This window comes from Hirundo rustica, chromosome 3, assembly GCF_015227805.2.
Source record: "Hirundo rustica isolate bHirRus1 chromosome 3, bHirRus1.pri.v3, whole genome shotgun sequence".
Classification (NCBI taxonomy): Eukaryota; Metazoa; Chordata; class Aves; order Passeriformes; family Hirundinidae; genus Hirundo; species Hirundo rustica.
In genome coordinates, this window is record NC_053452.1 from 17777994 (window position 1) to 17794255 (window position 16262).

The following is a 16262-nucleotide window of genomic DNA, read 5'->3' on the forward strand; positions in this document are numbered from 1 at the left end:
TGTCAGGGATTGGGCACTAGAAAAGCAGAAACTGAACTGCATGTTCACTTCCTGTTCAGCTCCTGAGCATTCATTTTCTGTTTCAATGCAGCAGCCAAGGTTAACTAAAGAAAGAAGGTAGGAAAATCACTCCTACCAGAGGTAGCCTGAATCTTGATCCTTTATAATGGAAAATGACTGTCATTAGAGAGGCAGCTTTAATCTCCAGCATGCCCTGTGCAAATAATAAATGTTTTCACAAGAGATTTTTCTGGCCCATAGAAGCTCCCTGCAGCATAGAAACAGTCACATCCTCAACCCTGCAAGCGTAGTTCAAGCAAATGCAGCAGCTGGCACTGATGAAGTTTTCCTGCTCATTGTACAATGTCACAACTTCTCTGACTTGAAGCCAGAGTTTCTAGCTCACGTTTTCTACACCACTGGTCCTCTGACATGCAATTGCTCCTGTCACAGATCTCTCTGGACAAAGCTACGGCCATGGTTAATGCTTTCGGAGCATACACAAAAGGCCAGGAGAATAAAGGACTGAGAGCTCTAATTAGCTCTCCTAATAAAGCAACATCTAAGCTTCTGCAAGTTGCTACCCTCTTGCAAATGCAAAACAACTCCTCTGTTCAGCTGGATGTCATTCCTAAACACTCTCAGGAAAGGAAATGTTTGCCAGGAGCTGAACACTCTTGCCCCAGCATGGTATACACAAGATCTGGGCTCACATGAACAAATGCTTACTGGAAAAGTGAACTGTAATGCTCCAGCTTACTCTGCCTCTTCTGCAAGTTCTCTGAACATGCCGGCCTTGAATCTTCAGTTTTCAGAAAATCTGCTCTGAAGCTCACCTAATCGAATTCCCTTTAACATAAGCATTTAGCAGCTCAAACAACTCCACTGTTTTTTACAGCTGCAAGGTCTAGATCCAAAGGAGAAAAACTAAACAGTGTCTATCAGAACTCAAAACAAGGAGTTACCTTTATACACTGATAAACTGCTTGATGCAAAACTGTTACTTCACTGAACAGCAGAATTAACTCTTCTCAAAAAGTTAAGAATAATCTGAACAGTATTTTGAATTAAACTGCACTGCATCTTGTTCAGCAAAGTCTTAAATGAAGTGGCTTATATGTTTATGGCTATGGAATAAAGGTGATACCATAACCTGTTTTCCTACTTCTCAGAGGTCCCTCCTGAGACCATTTATTCACTTACCTGTTCTTTCCCTCTGAAGTGTCAGCTCTCAGGATTTCACACATGCTGAAGTGTTAAGATCAGACAACCTCGGTGTTCCTGGGCTCTGTTAACTGAGTATGAGCAGCTGAGCCTGCTGGTAAATACCTGGCACTTGCCAGACAAGGACACCTGCTTTACAAGCTCCTGGTAAGCCTCAACTCCAACAGCCTCTCTCTCCTTTTGTGAGGGAAGAAAGGCAAAGAGCCTTGTGCTCAGGAGACTGCTAACAGAGTGGTTAAAACACAGGAGGATTAAAAAGCAAGTAAATTACCAGGGATTTTCATGGCAAGAGACTGTTGAGGCTGACGTCCTGGCTGCTGGTAAATGTGTGACCGTTAGCACTAGTGCTGCAGCTGCAAAGATGAAGGCATGAGCAGGCCACAGGTGGATGGTCAGGCAAGGATAGTAGCAATTCCTTGAGCAAACTGCAACAAGAGGAGACCTGGGAGCTGCTACTTCTGCTCAGCTGCTGTTTATCCCCCAGAACAGGACACTGCCCACCTGAGTGTCCATTCCCACATCAGAAGATGACACAGCCACAGGCAGCAGGCCCATCGCACAAGCACTTGTTTATTGACATCAGGAAGTCATACAGGCTTTGTACAAAAACCTACAAAAGTCAATTTCCTAGCTTGAAAACTGTGCGTCTGGTTTGAACTGTGTGACATTTCAGCTGGAGCTGGAGCTGCTCACCAGAGGCAGGACATTTGCCCACCTTGCTGCACGTTCTGCCTTACAGGGAAACACACAGAGGAGGGTCTTGGTCAGGAGAGCAGCAAGCAGTCGGTGTCAGAGTTGCAGCTTATCTAACTCGTCCTCAGGAAAGCTGATACCTACCAGACAGTGCAGAATCCCACTATTTGTGCTCTGCTGATTACATGTTTGACTCCCAGAACTGAGATGGGGTGTGAGAGTGTGTATGTGTGTGTGTTTAAAAGACTGGCAACTCAGTTCTCAGACTTAAAGTATTTCCTATGTTTTGCAAGCCAAAAAGAGGCAGAAAGCATAAAACTTCTACTTCACACACGCCCCTTGTATTAACTCAATGTCAGCAGAATCCAGGAGGGTTCTCAGACTGCCACCACTCGACTTACAAAAACGTGGGGGAGGTGCTGGATGTGTCTGTGGTAAGGGAACACCTTGGTATTTCAATCTATAAATTCACAGTATTAAAACTACTTGAATTCCACCTCAGTTTGAAAGAGGGAAAGTTTTTTAAAAACAATCTGTGGACAATTACAGATAGGTTTCAATATTAAATTCTGCTCTCATCCTCCTTCCCCTACTTGTTATAAAACCCTCTCAAATATGCAGCCACCATCACAATGTTACAAATGCATTCAAGGTAATCAGCTGGTGCCTTGAAGCTGCACAGAAGCACGCAGAGTTTCCTGCAAGCTGCGGGCTGTGCTGGCAGTCGAGGTAGGACAGACACAGCAGGAAAGAGCAGCTTTGTCCTCGTGGAATGCACACTTGGCTTCCAGGGCACAGGGCTGCTGCATCTCAAGAGGATGGAGAGCTGGGGAGCAATACAGGGGAGGCTTAGAATGCACTCTGCAAGGGCCCTCAGAACAAGACAAGTTCGTTCTTACTACTCCTCTGGCTTCTTGCCCCTACTGCTCCAGTATTTGCTGTATGCCTCTTGGAACATGTTTTTGCAGGGAATTTTGGCCTTCAGTTTGGTGCAGATCAGGAAAGAGCCACCCATCTTCCGATGAAGAGAGTAGGTCTCTTCTGGCGGGGGGATGAGCCGATGCTTCAGCATGATTGGGATTAAACCATGGATCTTTTCAGTGGTGCTTTGGTTGCCAAAATCAAAAGGCTCCTCAGATGCAAAAGCCTCTCCCAGGATGAGGACAGCATTTAAGTGGGCATCTTCCATTTCCTGCCCAAAAGGAAAGAGGGGTAAGTAACACCACTAGCCATGACAACCACCAAGGAGGAAAAGAAATGCTAGTGCTAATAACGGCAGCACAGGAGGAATAGCCCCATCCATGACAAAGATAACCTCCAGCCCCCAGCAAGACCAAGGAACATTTAGTTCACACAGTTTAGTTCACACAGATGACCTTCCAGAAGATCATTTTCCCAGTCATGAAACTTCAGGAATTGTCATCACCTGCAGGGGCTTGCAGGGGGAGAGAAACGACAGTGAGTTTGGGGCTAGCTGTATCCTCATTACTCTTCCTGCTCCCAAAAGCAAGAACAAAAGCCAAAACCTTTTTTACCCTCTGTCCTCATGCTTATCCAAAGGGCTTCTGGACTGACACTTTTACCACATCAAGTAATCTGGGGAAGTTCACAGACTTGCCACCACCTTATCTGTGGCCAACATCAAAATCAGACCCTTCTGCTCCATACCTTGATTTCATAGCCAGTGAGGAATTTCATTTCAATGGACTTCTTCAGTACTCTCTCTCTGTCCATGTCAGCAGCTGCTTTGATTACCTGAGTAGAAGGAATACTTTCAGGAGAGCCAAGAGATGACTGAGCAACATTTTGAGAACAGGACTGCTGCACAGATCATAGGAGCACACGTTGCCACCACCCACCTGCTCACTCCCTCGCCTCTGTCCTCTCTTCCGGGACCTGCATGCTGGGCAGGTTAAGAGCTACTGGCTAAAAGATTCAGCTCTTCCCAACAGGGCTACACATGGCCCAGAGAATGTAAGGGACAGCAAAAAAAAGCTTCACAAATAGTCAGCCCCTCCCCCAAAGAAATAGCAGAGCCGACTGTGAGCAGCTTTAGGTGGCAGCTGCTGGCCCTGGCAGCTCAGTTACCACGTGCAGAACATGGTGAGTACGCAGGAAGCACGTTTGACTTAACACCGATTTTTCTATCTGTGGGAAAGCTAGAAATCTCAGCAAGAGGTGGGGAACAATTTCTATCTGTGGGAAAGCTGGAAATCTCAGCAAGAGGGGGAACAAGCAACTCCTGTATATCCTCATCGAAAAATCACAGAATTGTGAGTGCTCTGATACACCCTGTCATCCAAGCCCCCCCTGCAAGCATCACTGCAGCTCACTTTTGTGAACATCCCAACTCAGTGAGCCAGCAGCTTGCAGCACATGTGCAGACAGCCATGGCAAGGGATGAAACAGGAACAGAGTTCGCTCTCTTGCCTCCAGCCCTGCTTCCCTCCACACCCAAAGTGTATTGCAGTACAAAGTGATAACAGCTAAGAGATAAAGAGTATTTGCAAAATCAAGTGCAGCCCTCTAGGACACAGTGCAAGTCCTCACCTCTATGTAGACATCTGTGAACTTCTCATCAAAGCCTCGCGTTGCTCCGAAGTCCAGCAGGGCCACCTGGAAATGGACAAAGCCGTCTGTATTAGAGAGCCAACCATTCTGGTAGAACCTGATCTTAAGAATTCTCCTGATTTCTTCAGGAGGCTCAGCTGGCTTTCACAGCTCTCCTCTGCATCCCAACTGCCCCGGACTCCTTTATTCCCAGTCTGCAGCCCCAACAGCTGTACCAGTACAGGGCTGAGGAGGGATGGCCCATGCTGAGTGCTCACCCTGCCACACCTGCTCTGCTGACAGCTCCACTCAGGCTGCACGTACAGGGACAGAGCAGCACTGAACCTTCTCCCAGCACTTTGCAGCACAGACCTCAGGAATAAAAAGCAATTCCATCTGCCCTACAGGGCACGAACAAACAGCCAAACCAATGAGCAGGAATTGCTACCTTTATCTTCAGCACAACACAAGAGCGTTTAACCGAAGAGTCCTGGGCTCAGGTGTGTCCTGGTTGGGCACTGCCAGCTGCAGCTTCCCACTACCACCTTCAAAACAGATCCTGAGGCTAAGGAAGAAGCTGTGACTGATCAAGGGCCAGGGTTACAGTGGCTCTCCTTTCCTACCAAGCCCTAGTAAGGGCATGGGCAAAGGGAGGTTTCCCTGTGCTGCCTGCCCATGCCTCAAGGACAGAAATCTGAGAGAATCTCAGTAAGGGCTCCTTAAACTCTGGGAGTGGGTAATAATCAAAAGCTGGTGAAAACCAATGTTTGTGTAGGCAGAACAGTGGCTGCTCGGGCTTACCTTGTGCAGCTGTGGGTCATAGAAGAAGTTTGACCAGTTGGGGTCAGTCTGCATGTACCGGAACTCAAACAGCTCCCGCAGACACAGCACCAGGATGTTGTGGCAGATCTTCCAGGACAAGGAGACAAGAAACAAGTCAGGAGTTGGGCAGCAAGCCCTACTCACATCTGTAACTTAGAGCAGGCATCAGCAAACAGGGAACGCATCAGCACACCAGCAGGAACCATCTGCTCTATGCTGCAGAGCTGAAGGAGCACCTCTCAGCAACTCCCAGCCCACACCTGCCATGGGACATCCTTAGCAGATAGCACAGATATTCCAATGCTCATCCAGCTGCATTCTCATCCTGCCTTTTAACTTTCCAGCATTGACTACACACTGGGTAGCTGCAAGAATGGGAATTTTGCGTGATACACAGACCCACCATGCACTTCTGTGGGCTCAGCACTGACCCAGCTTGAGGGAGGAGCAGCAGAGCCAGGCCTCAAGACTAACAGGCACAGAGAACCAAGAGTAGCACTCCCTGAAGAGCCCCCCGCTGAATTACATAGTCCAGCAGAGCTTTTCTGTGAGAATTGCTAAGCTGGAGCCTGTTCAGCAGAACTGACAGCTTCTGCAAAGCTGAGTGAAACATCATATCCAAGGTGGAAGGAGGAGAGCACCAAATGCTCGCCCAACCCTGCTACAGGACACTGCCATTTGGGTCAGAAGGCAGAGGGTCAGCCAGGCCAGTCACTTATAGGAAAGAAGGGCTGCTCCTGCAGCAACACCCCAACTCACAGCCTTTTAAAATGAGCCCTGGTGATAGAGCAGCTCATTGCTGGAAACAGTCCCTAAGAGCAGGCAGCCAGCTCTGGCACAGCTTCAAATCTAATGTGACACTGAGATCTGTTTATCTAGAGGAACAGACTGCCCTCTTCCCCAGTGACCTGCTAACAGCTGACAGCTCACACTAAGAAACACACACACACATCCAAATACCAGGACATTTATTTCTGCTACTAGAACAGCTGCTTGTCCCACCACAGCACTCCAATCCCTGGCTATATTCAGCACCAACGCCCACCTATCCCCACATCCCTACTCTTGTTTACTGAGGTATTTTTCCAGCAGCTCTGTGCAGCACAGGTCAGTCCTGCAGGAATGACACCCTACTGCTTGCACAGGGATGATTCTGCAATCCTGCCCAGGAGAGCAGCTGCATAAGACCCCTTTTTCCCTTGCTGACAGTCTCTCCCAAACTTAGGTCCTCAGAAATGGCATCACACAGCAAGGCTACCTGCCCTTCAACTGCCCTTGCCATTCACCCCCTCCAACCCCTCCCTGCTGAATGCTGGTGCCTGCAAGGTCCAAACAAGCCAGGAGAGATTCCAGTGTCACTGCCACCTTCCCTAAACAAGTCTTCCTAGAGGCTCCAGACAGTCCCCGACTCCAGCCTTGCTCAGGGTTTGCTGTCAGAAGGCATCCCCCAGACTGGCAGTCAGGGGCAGGCCGAGCACAGGGCTCTGAGCAAGGGCAGAAGCACAAACTCCCCAGTTTACCTCGTTTCGAATCTCCTGGCTCAGCCCTTCAGCTTGATCCAAGGGAAAGCCAGACACCAGCTCTGTGGTCAGCACATGCTTGCTGCACAGCTCATCTATTACTCTTGGGACATAGAAGAAGGGGTGGTCTTTCAGCAGCTCCCTAGGGATGGAGAAAGGAGAGGAAAAGGTTTAGGAGCCCTGAGAGCAGAGGGACCCATCAGCAACACCTCACACAGCCTCTCCCCACACCCTGGCTGGGCTGCCAGGATACGTTTTCCTCAGCAGTTACAGTAGGGATTAAGTCAGCAGAAACCCTTCCAGTGACTTACAGCTGCTGCCAGCTCCTGAGATCACATCTCCTGCCAGAGCAGTGATACTAAGAAGGCATCAGGCAGGTGCATCAAGGGGCAGTGGACTCTTTTGCTCACCCCACTTGGCTTCAGAGCCAGACTACACACATGGAAGAATTACTTTGCCAAGGGGAGCAGTGCCACAGGGGCAGCTCTGCAGCAGGACAGGAAGAGCATCCAGCCACCACATAAAAATAATCTGGATGCCGTGGCAAGCCAAGGAAGCAGGCAGCACTGGTGGTGGCAACTGCTTTAAGAGAGCCAAACTGAAAACTTCCTGGGCTGAAGGATGGGAGAAGTTAACAACAGGCTAAGGGCACACAGAAGAGTATTGCAACCCAAACTCTGGAGTTACTGCAGCACCTTCACGTGTGGCAGAACAGACAGACTTGCACAGTAGGAGGGAGGATAGGTGATCACATTTCAGCTGACTGAAGCCATGCCCAGCTGAGACAAGGTGGTGATTCCGGGGGACAGCTCAAGCCACAACCATGCACCCTTCCCCTGTGCCACATGGCAGGGCACAGCAGTCAGCTCCCCGCCATCCCTGAAGTTAAACAACCTCTCCTGCCCCTCGCACACACACTGAGAAGGGGCTGAAGGCAATGGTGGGAACATACTGGAATTTCCTTGCACAGGCAGCTTCTCTCAGGTAGTCACACTCCAGGGCCAGCTCTCTGCTCACGACTTCAATCAAGTGCTCTGGGAACAAACCTGAAAGTCAAACAGCACAAGAGAGAGCAGGCTTAGAAAAAAGGACCTCCTCAGGCTAAGCTTTCCAGAGCTGCAGCTGAGGAGCAGCCTGCTATCCAGCCAAATCTGAGCTGAGGAGCACAGGAGGCCCCAGAGAGCCACGGTGTATTTCCAACTAGATGCAGGTTGTGCAGTAATCCCAGGCTACACAAGTGCTCCTAAGTCAAGGTACACCCACACCACTGCTCTATTCAGCAGAACTCTGTCCTCTCCCAGCTCCCACCCCACAGTCCATTCCTGCTATTGGCATGGCTGTGCAAGGACACACACCAAAGAGAAGCACCCAAACACTGGGCAAAAGCGGCAAAAGCAGGCTCCAAACAATGTCTGCCTCCAAGTGGCAGCAGGCACTGCCAGATAGAAACAGTCAGCATGACTAATAGAGCGCACTGCAGCAGCAGCACGTAGCCAGGGCCTGAGATGCCAAGCCCAGTCTTCTTAGTCTTGAAGTTGGAAAACCCATCTACTTCTTGGGCCAGACACAGCTGGGGCTGCAGCAACCTCTGCAGGGCCCTGCCCAGCCACCAGAGAGAACAGTCCCAGATTTTGTCAGCACCCAGCCTGATTTTAGAGCAGTGCTTGTACATTCCCACTAATATGTACAGCTGCTGCAGGAAGCTATTTGGAAAAAGGAGTAGTAAGTCCTACATTCCCCTGTGGGAAAAGGGACTTGGAACTTGCTCAGTGTCCCAGCACATAAATAAGTCTGACAGTTCTCCACCACTCTGATTGGAAAGAACAGAGAACATCTGGGAAGAGCACAGAATGGCAGGCATGGAGGGCTACAAGGAAACATGGAGAAGTATGAGTTCTGTCAAATGTACCAGAAAGTCACAGGACAAAGCAAGACCACCTCACCTGAACACAGCCCACACTCCAAGCCTAAAAAGTCATCAAAAGTGAGTATTCCCTGGCACTTTATACTTTACTAAGAATCCCTGTGGGTCTGTCTCTATAGAGAGCACAGAGACAAGTGCAGGTTAGTCTGGTGGATGTGTGCATACACCTCGCCAGAAAACACCGGCACACTTCCCACCCCACCAAGTGGGCACTGGAGCAGGCACATGTCCAGCACAGGCAGCAGCAGCTCTGCAGCAGAACAGGGGAACACAGCATGTCTCCCCAAGCTGGCCCCCCCACCCTCTGCCCATATCTGCTCCCTCTCCTGCTTTCTGCAGGAAATCTGCTGCTGGGCAGACTTAGGATCCTTAAGTCTCTTTCCCCAGTCTTTGGAGGGACACACAAAATGCGCTGCTTGAAAGGGGCTGGCAGAACTCGACCTGCACCAGAGGGAACACAGGGGGCCTGCGAGGGTCTCTGCCTTTTTTACCTTCAGGGAGAATATTGCTCATGCTCAGGACAGCCATCAGGTTGTTGACATCACTGTTGATGCTCTGGGCAACTCCGGGGTACTGTGGGACAGAATGGGAGAGGGCAGTGTGGAGATGAGATGACTTGGTTGTACAGGGCACGATAAAAACACCTGGCTCAGCACCCACTGCCCCCACATCACAGCTACCTATGGCCTGGCAATGAGCCAGGGCATTCCTGAGCCACACATCCCTCCTCTAAAAGCTTATTCAAAGGTCAGCATCGAAACCAGGGGACACACAGCTCCTTGCAATCAGAATGCCTTGCTCAGATCCTCTGATGGGAATGCTTCCAACACATGATGGGTCCTCAGACACACCAGTCTCACAGCAGCCACGGCAGTCAGTCACTTCCCTTCACAGCTGAAAGCACACAGCCCTGGAAGCCCCAGTGTGTCATTCCCAGCAGTAGGACAAGTGGTGAGGCCCCAGCCCAGTCCTGGCAAAGGCACCTCCTCCTGTTCTCACGTTGTCTGTCAAGAAGGGAAGGAGCCTGCACTGCTGAGGAGAATGTGTGCTGATGCCAGAGGATTGAGTTTCTGCTGCTGTTACCTTGGCCTGACTTCAGAGACTACTTGGGACACAAACGGCTTGAGAAGACATCAGCACCCATTGATACTATTTCTAAAGTCTCCCCAACCTACAAAAACCCACCAATGAGTTGATCAGCTTTGCCTGGGATCCTGCTCAGTCAGCAAGGGACCTCAGTCCCTGGGATTATAAACCATGCTGCACAAAGAGCTTTAGCTAGAACTTAGTTTTGTTGGCAACAGCCACCTGAGGTTGGTGATGCCCAGAAAGGGGCCCAGGGCTTGTGCACATCCCAGAAAAGGGACTGACCTATGGAGCAGGTGGGACCCTCCCATACAGCCCTGAAAGTACAAGCAGTCCCTAAGCACCATCACCCCATACTGCAGTGACATATTTATGGGATGTCACCTGCCCATCCAGACTCAGACTGGCTCAAGCTGCAAAACCCTTCCTGTATTTTCCACTCAGCTTGCACTAGGTAAGACATCACATCTTCACTTGCATTAAAATGTTTCTTATTTGTCTGGCAGTACTCACGTAGCTCCCCTGCCCTTCTATGAGCACAAACACGACGTGGCTGCTCTGTAAAGCCCACCTGGATTTTCATGGCGACTTCTTTCCCGCTTTTCAAGCGTGCCAGATGAACCTGGCCAATTGAAGCAGCAGCAAAGGGGCGTTCCTCAAAGGACTCCAGTTTATCCCTCCACTGGGGGCCGAGGTCATTGTTCAGAGTTTTCTACAAATAAACAGAAAGGATCAGAGTATGAGAAGCAAAGATTTAAGACTTTCAGTCTTGGAAATCATGTTCCTCTAAGGTGCCTGAGTTCTGGGTACCTATAACCTGCCTTCTAGATCATCTTCTGTGCCTTGTCATTGCACACCAAGGCAAGGAGTGGTCCAGCCACCAGTGCAACCCCAGCATTGAACAAATGCTCATCAGATCTCTGTGGGGCTCTGCCCTAGTCTTGAACACAAACAATCTTGAATGCTGCCTTGGCAATACAAACATCTCCTTTTAGGTGCCACTTGCTATCTTCCAGAAAATGAGCAAGGAAAATGAGTTAGCTATTTCTCCTCTTTCTTCACGTTGCCAAGCTGAACAGAAGCAATCCAGGCAAGACTGTCTTTAAGGCAATATTGACAATGAAACATCACAGCCTGCTTTAACATCTTTTTCGCTACCCTGCCAGACTGCTATATTTAAGTTCTGGCTCTGCGTAGTGTCTTTCAGAAGTAGTGCTGGCAGTTCCTTTTGCATCACTCTTTACATGTTAATTGACAGAGAACACATACACTGGGGAAAGCAAACTTAGTTCACTTCATTCTGGGTCTTCCTGATGGCAAGTTAACCAAAATGGCAAGGACAAAGCTGCTGTTAATTTTCCAGCAGAATAAGGCTTGTGAGCCTGTTTCTAAAATGGGATGTAGACATATCTAGACACCAGCTTAAGACCCATGAGAAAGAGAAGAGAAGACCCAGGAGGAGGCTACACTCAACAAGACCCTATAACCATATTTGTGTGCAGCATCCTGCTCCATCAACATTAATTCTCAGGACATGAAAAATTCCCACATTTTTCCCCTCTTCCATTTTTTTGAGAGAAAAGACTGCATATAATTGATAAAATGAATCACGTTACCCACAAATGAAAATATGTAGCATTATTGAAATACTCTTTAAAATCCCCATCTACCTCCCCTACTAGAGCATGTCACAGGAGACATTTTTTCTGTCCATTGTCCCTTTCTCTGACAAGCACTCAGGAATATTCCTCACCATCATTTGCTTTATTGGCATGAAGTCAGCACTCTGACGTACACGCTCAAAAATCCTCTGGAGATGGGGGTTGATGAAGGCATCATCTGCCAAGGGAAAACACAGCTGTCAGTGCAGGCATTGCATTCTTCAACACACAAAGGCTGTCCTGCCCCAGGCACACCCCAGTGAAGGTTTTAGAAGTAATTCTTTAGTTCTTTTTGGGGGGTGACAGGCTGCACAGACCCAAGAGCAGAGTGCTCTGCCTCTGTCACACGCCAGCCCATCCTCTGGCTGGCAGAACTACAACATCCAGGTCCAGGAGAGACCACTGCCTCATGGAAACACAGGTCACAGAAGGGACCCCTGGAGCACCATCCCAATGCTCCAAGGTTCCCAATGTGGTTTACTCCAGCTCATTTTAAGGGGCAGCAGCTCCTCTAGAATGCTGTGCAATGGTAAAATACCACTTACACAAGTACTGAACTCTTGAAGAAATCAGGATTCAGCATCTGCTACTGTAAACAACTGCCCAAAGGCAGAGCAACTACAAGTGGGCAGAAGAGAACACAGCTGAGACAAAACTTTTAAGTCAGAAGGATTTAGCAAGCAAATATTTACACTCATAAGAGGAGGGGCTGGGGCATCTTGAAAGATTAGTTATTTGCTTGAGCAAAGGCTTCTCAACAACTCAGAGAAAGACTACCATTGCTGGCAAACTTTTCATCTCATAAATGACTGTAGAGGAATCAGATTTATCTGCTGCTCTCCCAACACTGGAAAAGTCCAGGCTACAGGCCTTGATCCTGAGAACTGAACCTACAGCTGCGATTGTGACATTCAAACAAAAAATCATTGTTCCTCTCCAAATACACGTGCATGAACCACCTTATGTCTATCCCAGGAAACAAGAAACAAACAGTAACCTTAAGAGGACTGTCCTGAGAAGAAGGGTGGAAAGAAACAGAGAGAAAAAGATAAATAATGCTGAGAGTTGACATTAACACTCAGTATTGTTTACAAATTTCCACTGAAGCCGTAGCAGCATTTAAAAGTACTAGCAAACCCCACTGTGGAACCAAGAGGAGTTTTTAAGAGGAGCTCCCATTCCATCACTGGAAGCTGCAAAGGAGCAGGCTTTGCAGGAGCAGTGAGTAGAACTCCTGATGTGACGTTACCAACCCGCGAGAAGGTGAGACATCGCATTTGCGTGTGCACTGCAAACACCAAAAGAAACGCCTGCCCTGTCACTGGTGGTGCATCACTGCCCGGCCTCTGAACACTCTGGAAAACATTCTCAGGGCAAGTGTTAATACCCATGTGAAGGTATTAACCATCAGTGCTCCAACGTGGCACCTGCTCTGCCAAGGGTGACTGGGCAGAAGGAGAATGGATCTCACTATGGGTGACTCCAGCTCCCAGAAGCAGTTTGTGTCAAAGCGTCAGCATCTGCCACAGGCATTGAGGATCAACTTCCTTTATCCTGCTTACTGCTGGCATCCATAAACCTCTCAAGGGGTTGCCCTAGTTTGAGAGGGCATCCATCCTTGGCTGGGGTGCTTGACCACCCACACCCTTTGTTCATGAGCACAACATCAAATAGCCAAGAAACCTGCAAGTCCAGGCTGACTGTACAGAAACTCAGCAGCAATGTCAAAAATCAGCCTTGCATTGGAAGCAACTCTGCCAAAGCCAGGCTTACAACATGCTGATGAATAAGATTTCACGTCTTTGTGGTCAACTGGAGAGGCCTTACTGGAACAAAACATGAAGCAGGAGCCAAGGTAGGGCACTCTCAGGTGGCAAATGCAGCTGCCTTTCCAACATCTCCCAGGATGACTGGGGGCCTTTGGCATCTTTTCTGTGCATGACCTTTAGGAATGTGGGTCCCTAACAAATCCACTGACTCCCATGTCAGGGAGACACAACAGACATCAGGGGTTTTAAGGACACTGCTTTGTGACTTGTGCTCAACTACAGGGAGCCCCTGCCCCGAGTTAGCACCCAGACCTGCTGACAGAAGCAGTGAATTCAAACTCACCAGGCCACAGAGAAGCCCATGAAGTGGCAGCACCTGCATGAAACCCTCTTGTCCAAACAGCCACCCAAAGAAACAGACAGTCTGCATTGCTGATGGTGTCTGATTTATTTCACCACAGCTGTCTCCCAGCAAGGTCACCATGGGCCCATGTTCCTGCCAGGCAAGCAGAGTCCACACACTTACAGCAAGAGTCCAAATGAGGGCTGGGTACAACCACCGAGGTTGCTGGAGGCCTGTTCCTGACACCAGAGTGAAGTCAATCAGCAAGTATTTGACCCTCCTGCCAGAGCACCGTAACATTAGGAGACAGCAGGCAAGTTAAAAAAATGCAGAGCATTTCTGCTCCTCAGAGCCAGCCTTTCACAGCTCCCCTCCTCTGCACTCACATCCAGGCCTAGGGCACCTGTGAGCAGGCCTGGGCACACAGCAGGCACAACTCAGTGGTGTCCCAAGGATCTGAAATTAATCCCACCTGTGGTAGATGAGTGATTTCCAGCCATGGCTTGCTCAGCCCACATACCAGAGGCACTGGAAAGCAAGGAGCAAAGGAGCTCCTCCTGGATCTGCTGTGTGAGCCATCAGTGGCACTGGCAGTTTCTAGAGGGTGAGGAAACAGCATGTGGGTGGCAGCCTTTGACACAGCAGCTGATGCCTCCCACCGGGCTCTGCCAGGTGGCCATCAGCCTGGCACCCAGCTAAACCAACTGATTAGCAAATGAAATGCCAGTCAGGGCTCTCTGGGACAGGGCACTGATCTTGTTCTGTCGGTGAGCCCAAAGTATTTAATGCTCTACTAGATCCAGTCTCATCAGCTAGTACCTACAAAAATTCAAGGAGAAGTACAAACCAAGCAAAGCGAGTACTTCAAACACTCAGACACTTAACTCAGTTTCAGAAACATATTGAAAGCTATTTCCAGACAAGTCTTGGAGCTATTTTTGGCTGGTTCTTTCCTTCCCTATCAGGCTGGGCAGGAAGGCAAATTGCAAAGACCCAGATAAGGTTTGAACTGAGCACACCTGCCATCTCCCAGGGGTAACCTAACAGTTCAGTGTAGGCGCTGATATCACTCATGCCTTCACCTGTGCACACTGGCCTCAGAGCTCAATGGGTTATATAACAGTTTGAAGTCTTCTCAGGATGGAAACACACGTGTTTTATACCTCATAGGATGATCAGCTGTACTGGCCTTTCCAGTAAAGCTTCAGAGCCCATGTAAACCACTAACAGGTTGCTGTAATGGGAGAGTACTGTGGACCACTTTTGGTGAACAAAGAACGGGATCACATTCTTGTTGAGATCCTCCTCCTTTCTAACAGGACACTTGCAATTAGAGTGTAATACAGCTCCGCTTCTTAACAGCTGCTTGTAACACAGACACTAAAATTCACAGTGTCACTCTACTGTCAGCCCATTTCAGTTACAGACAGTAAGGACATTGAGAGAGTGGTGGCGTGGAAGTGCATGCATCTATTTCATACTGGGATTAGGATGGAACTCAAACATTTCCACCACTGCTCTCACAGGAGAAAGCCATTTGTTCAGAGTCTCCATGTTCACTTGACACTGCCTGGTTGCAGACAGCTGACCCTGTGTCACACCTGGCAGCACTAAGGACAGCTGAGGACCTGTGCTGCCACTTACCTTGAATGCTCAGCATCTGTCCCAGCTTCAGCGCCGCTCCCCGGACCTTGCACAAGGTCCTCACGATCCTTTCTGCATTGGCCTCTGACAGGAACGGGCTAGAATCCATCACCGCTTTCTTCCCTGAGGGCAAGGAGAGAGAGCACGAATGAAGATCACCCTCGTCTTGGCAAGCTCACTCCTCTGTGTTAGCCCATACTCAACCCATTTGCCCTTCCCTAGGGAAATCAAACTAGGACTACACTGAGCGCCTCCATTGCAACCCAGGGGCACGGACTGAAGTTGTACATGTGCCTTGAGACAACTTTGACATCGTTGGCTTGAGGGCCAGGAGCAGCAAGCCACAGCCTCCAGGAATGTCTGTGCTGCACTGCAAACTGTCTGGGATCCTGGGTAGACGCTGGTGCTTGAACTCGCTGTGCCAACCAGCACAGCCTAAAACGCAGCAAAGGTGCCTTGAGTGCCACACCACGGGCTGCAGCACAGCCACAGCCTCCAAAGGGCAGCAGAAGTGAGCCACAGCAAGGGGGAATCCTCAAAGCCTCGGAAGCACACTGGCACAGACCAACAGGCCTCCTCCAACCTCTTAACATGGAAGCTTGCACAGGACAAGGCCAAAATACACACCCTCAAGCACACGCCAAGCATGTGCAAAGCCTGATGTCCGACAGGCTCAGAGAGGTCACGCAGCCGTGTACACACCAGTGCCACAGTTCCAAGTGTGCAACAGGGGGACTGGGTGGCGTAAGAAGCACCTCCCCTCCACTTTACATTTGTTTTTATTAAGGGAGGCGGGAAGGAGACCCTGATTCTAGTTTGTGGTCCCTTTGGGAGAAGCAACTCAGAAGCACCTTCCAGGGCAATGCCCAGTAGAGCAGGGACAGAGGGGGCAGGCAGACACACACCCACCTCTTCTGCTGGGGCTGCAGATCAGCTCCTGCTGACAGAGAGCCAAGCAAGAGGAAGGTCAGGCCTTGCAGCCAGGCTGCAGAGCTCACAGCTAATATGCTGATCTTGCAGCTATAT

At 49.5% G+C, this 16262-nt stretch overlaps 1 protein-coding gene across 2 annotated transcripts in view; it reads right to left on the bottom strand.

Annotated features, from left to right (window-relative positions):
• Window positions 1–1774: 1774 nt before the first annotated feature.
• Window positions 1775–16262, bottom strand: part of COQ8A (coenzyme Q8A) — a 43247-nt gene continuing 28759 nt past the window's right edge. For both annotated transcript variants that reach the window (XM_040057921.2, XM_040057919.2), the window contains exons 6-15: window positions 15237–15359; window positions 11573–11658; window positions 10391–10531; window positions 9225–9306; window positions 7762–7855; window positions 6810–6951; window positions 5269–5376; window positions 4468–4533; window positions 3586–3672; window positions 1775–3109 (exon numbers count right to left, since the gene is read on the bottom strand). In XM_040057921.2, coding sequence (XP_039913855.1) covers window positions 2816–3109; window positions 3586–3672; window positions 4468–4533; window positions 5269–5376; window positions 6810–6951; window positions 7762–7855; window positions 9225–9306; window positions 10391–10531; window positions 11573–11658; window positions 15237–15359 — 1223 coding nt within the window. In that variant the 3' untranslated portion in view covers window positions 1775–2815. The remainder of the gene's footprint in view (window positions 3110–3585; window positions 3673–4467; window positions 4534–5268; window positions 5377–6809; window positions 6952–7761; window positions 7856–9224; window positions 9307–10390; window positions 10532–11572; window positions 11659–15236; window positions 15360–16262) is intronic.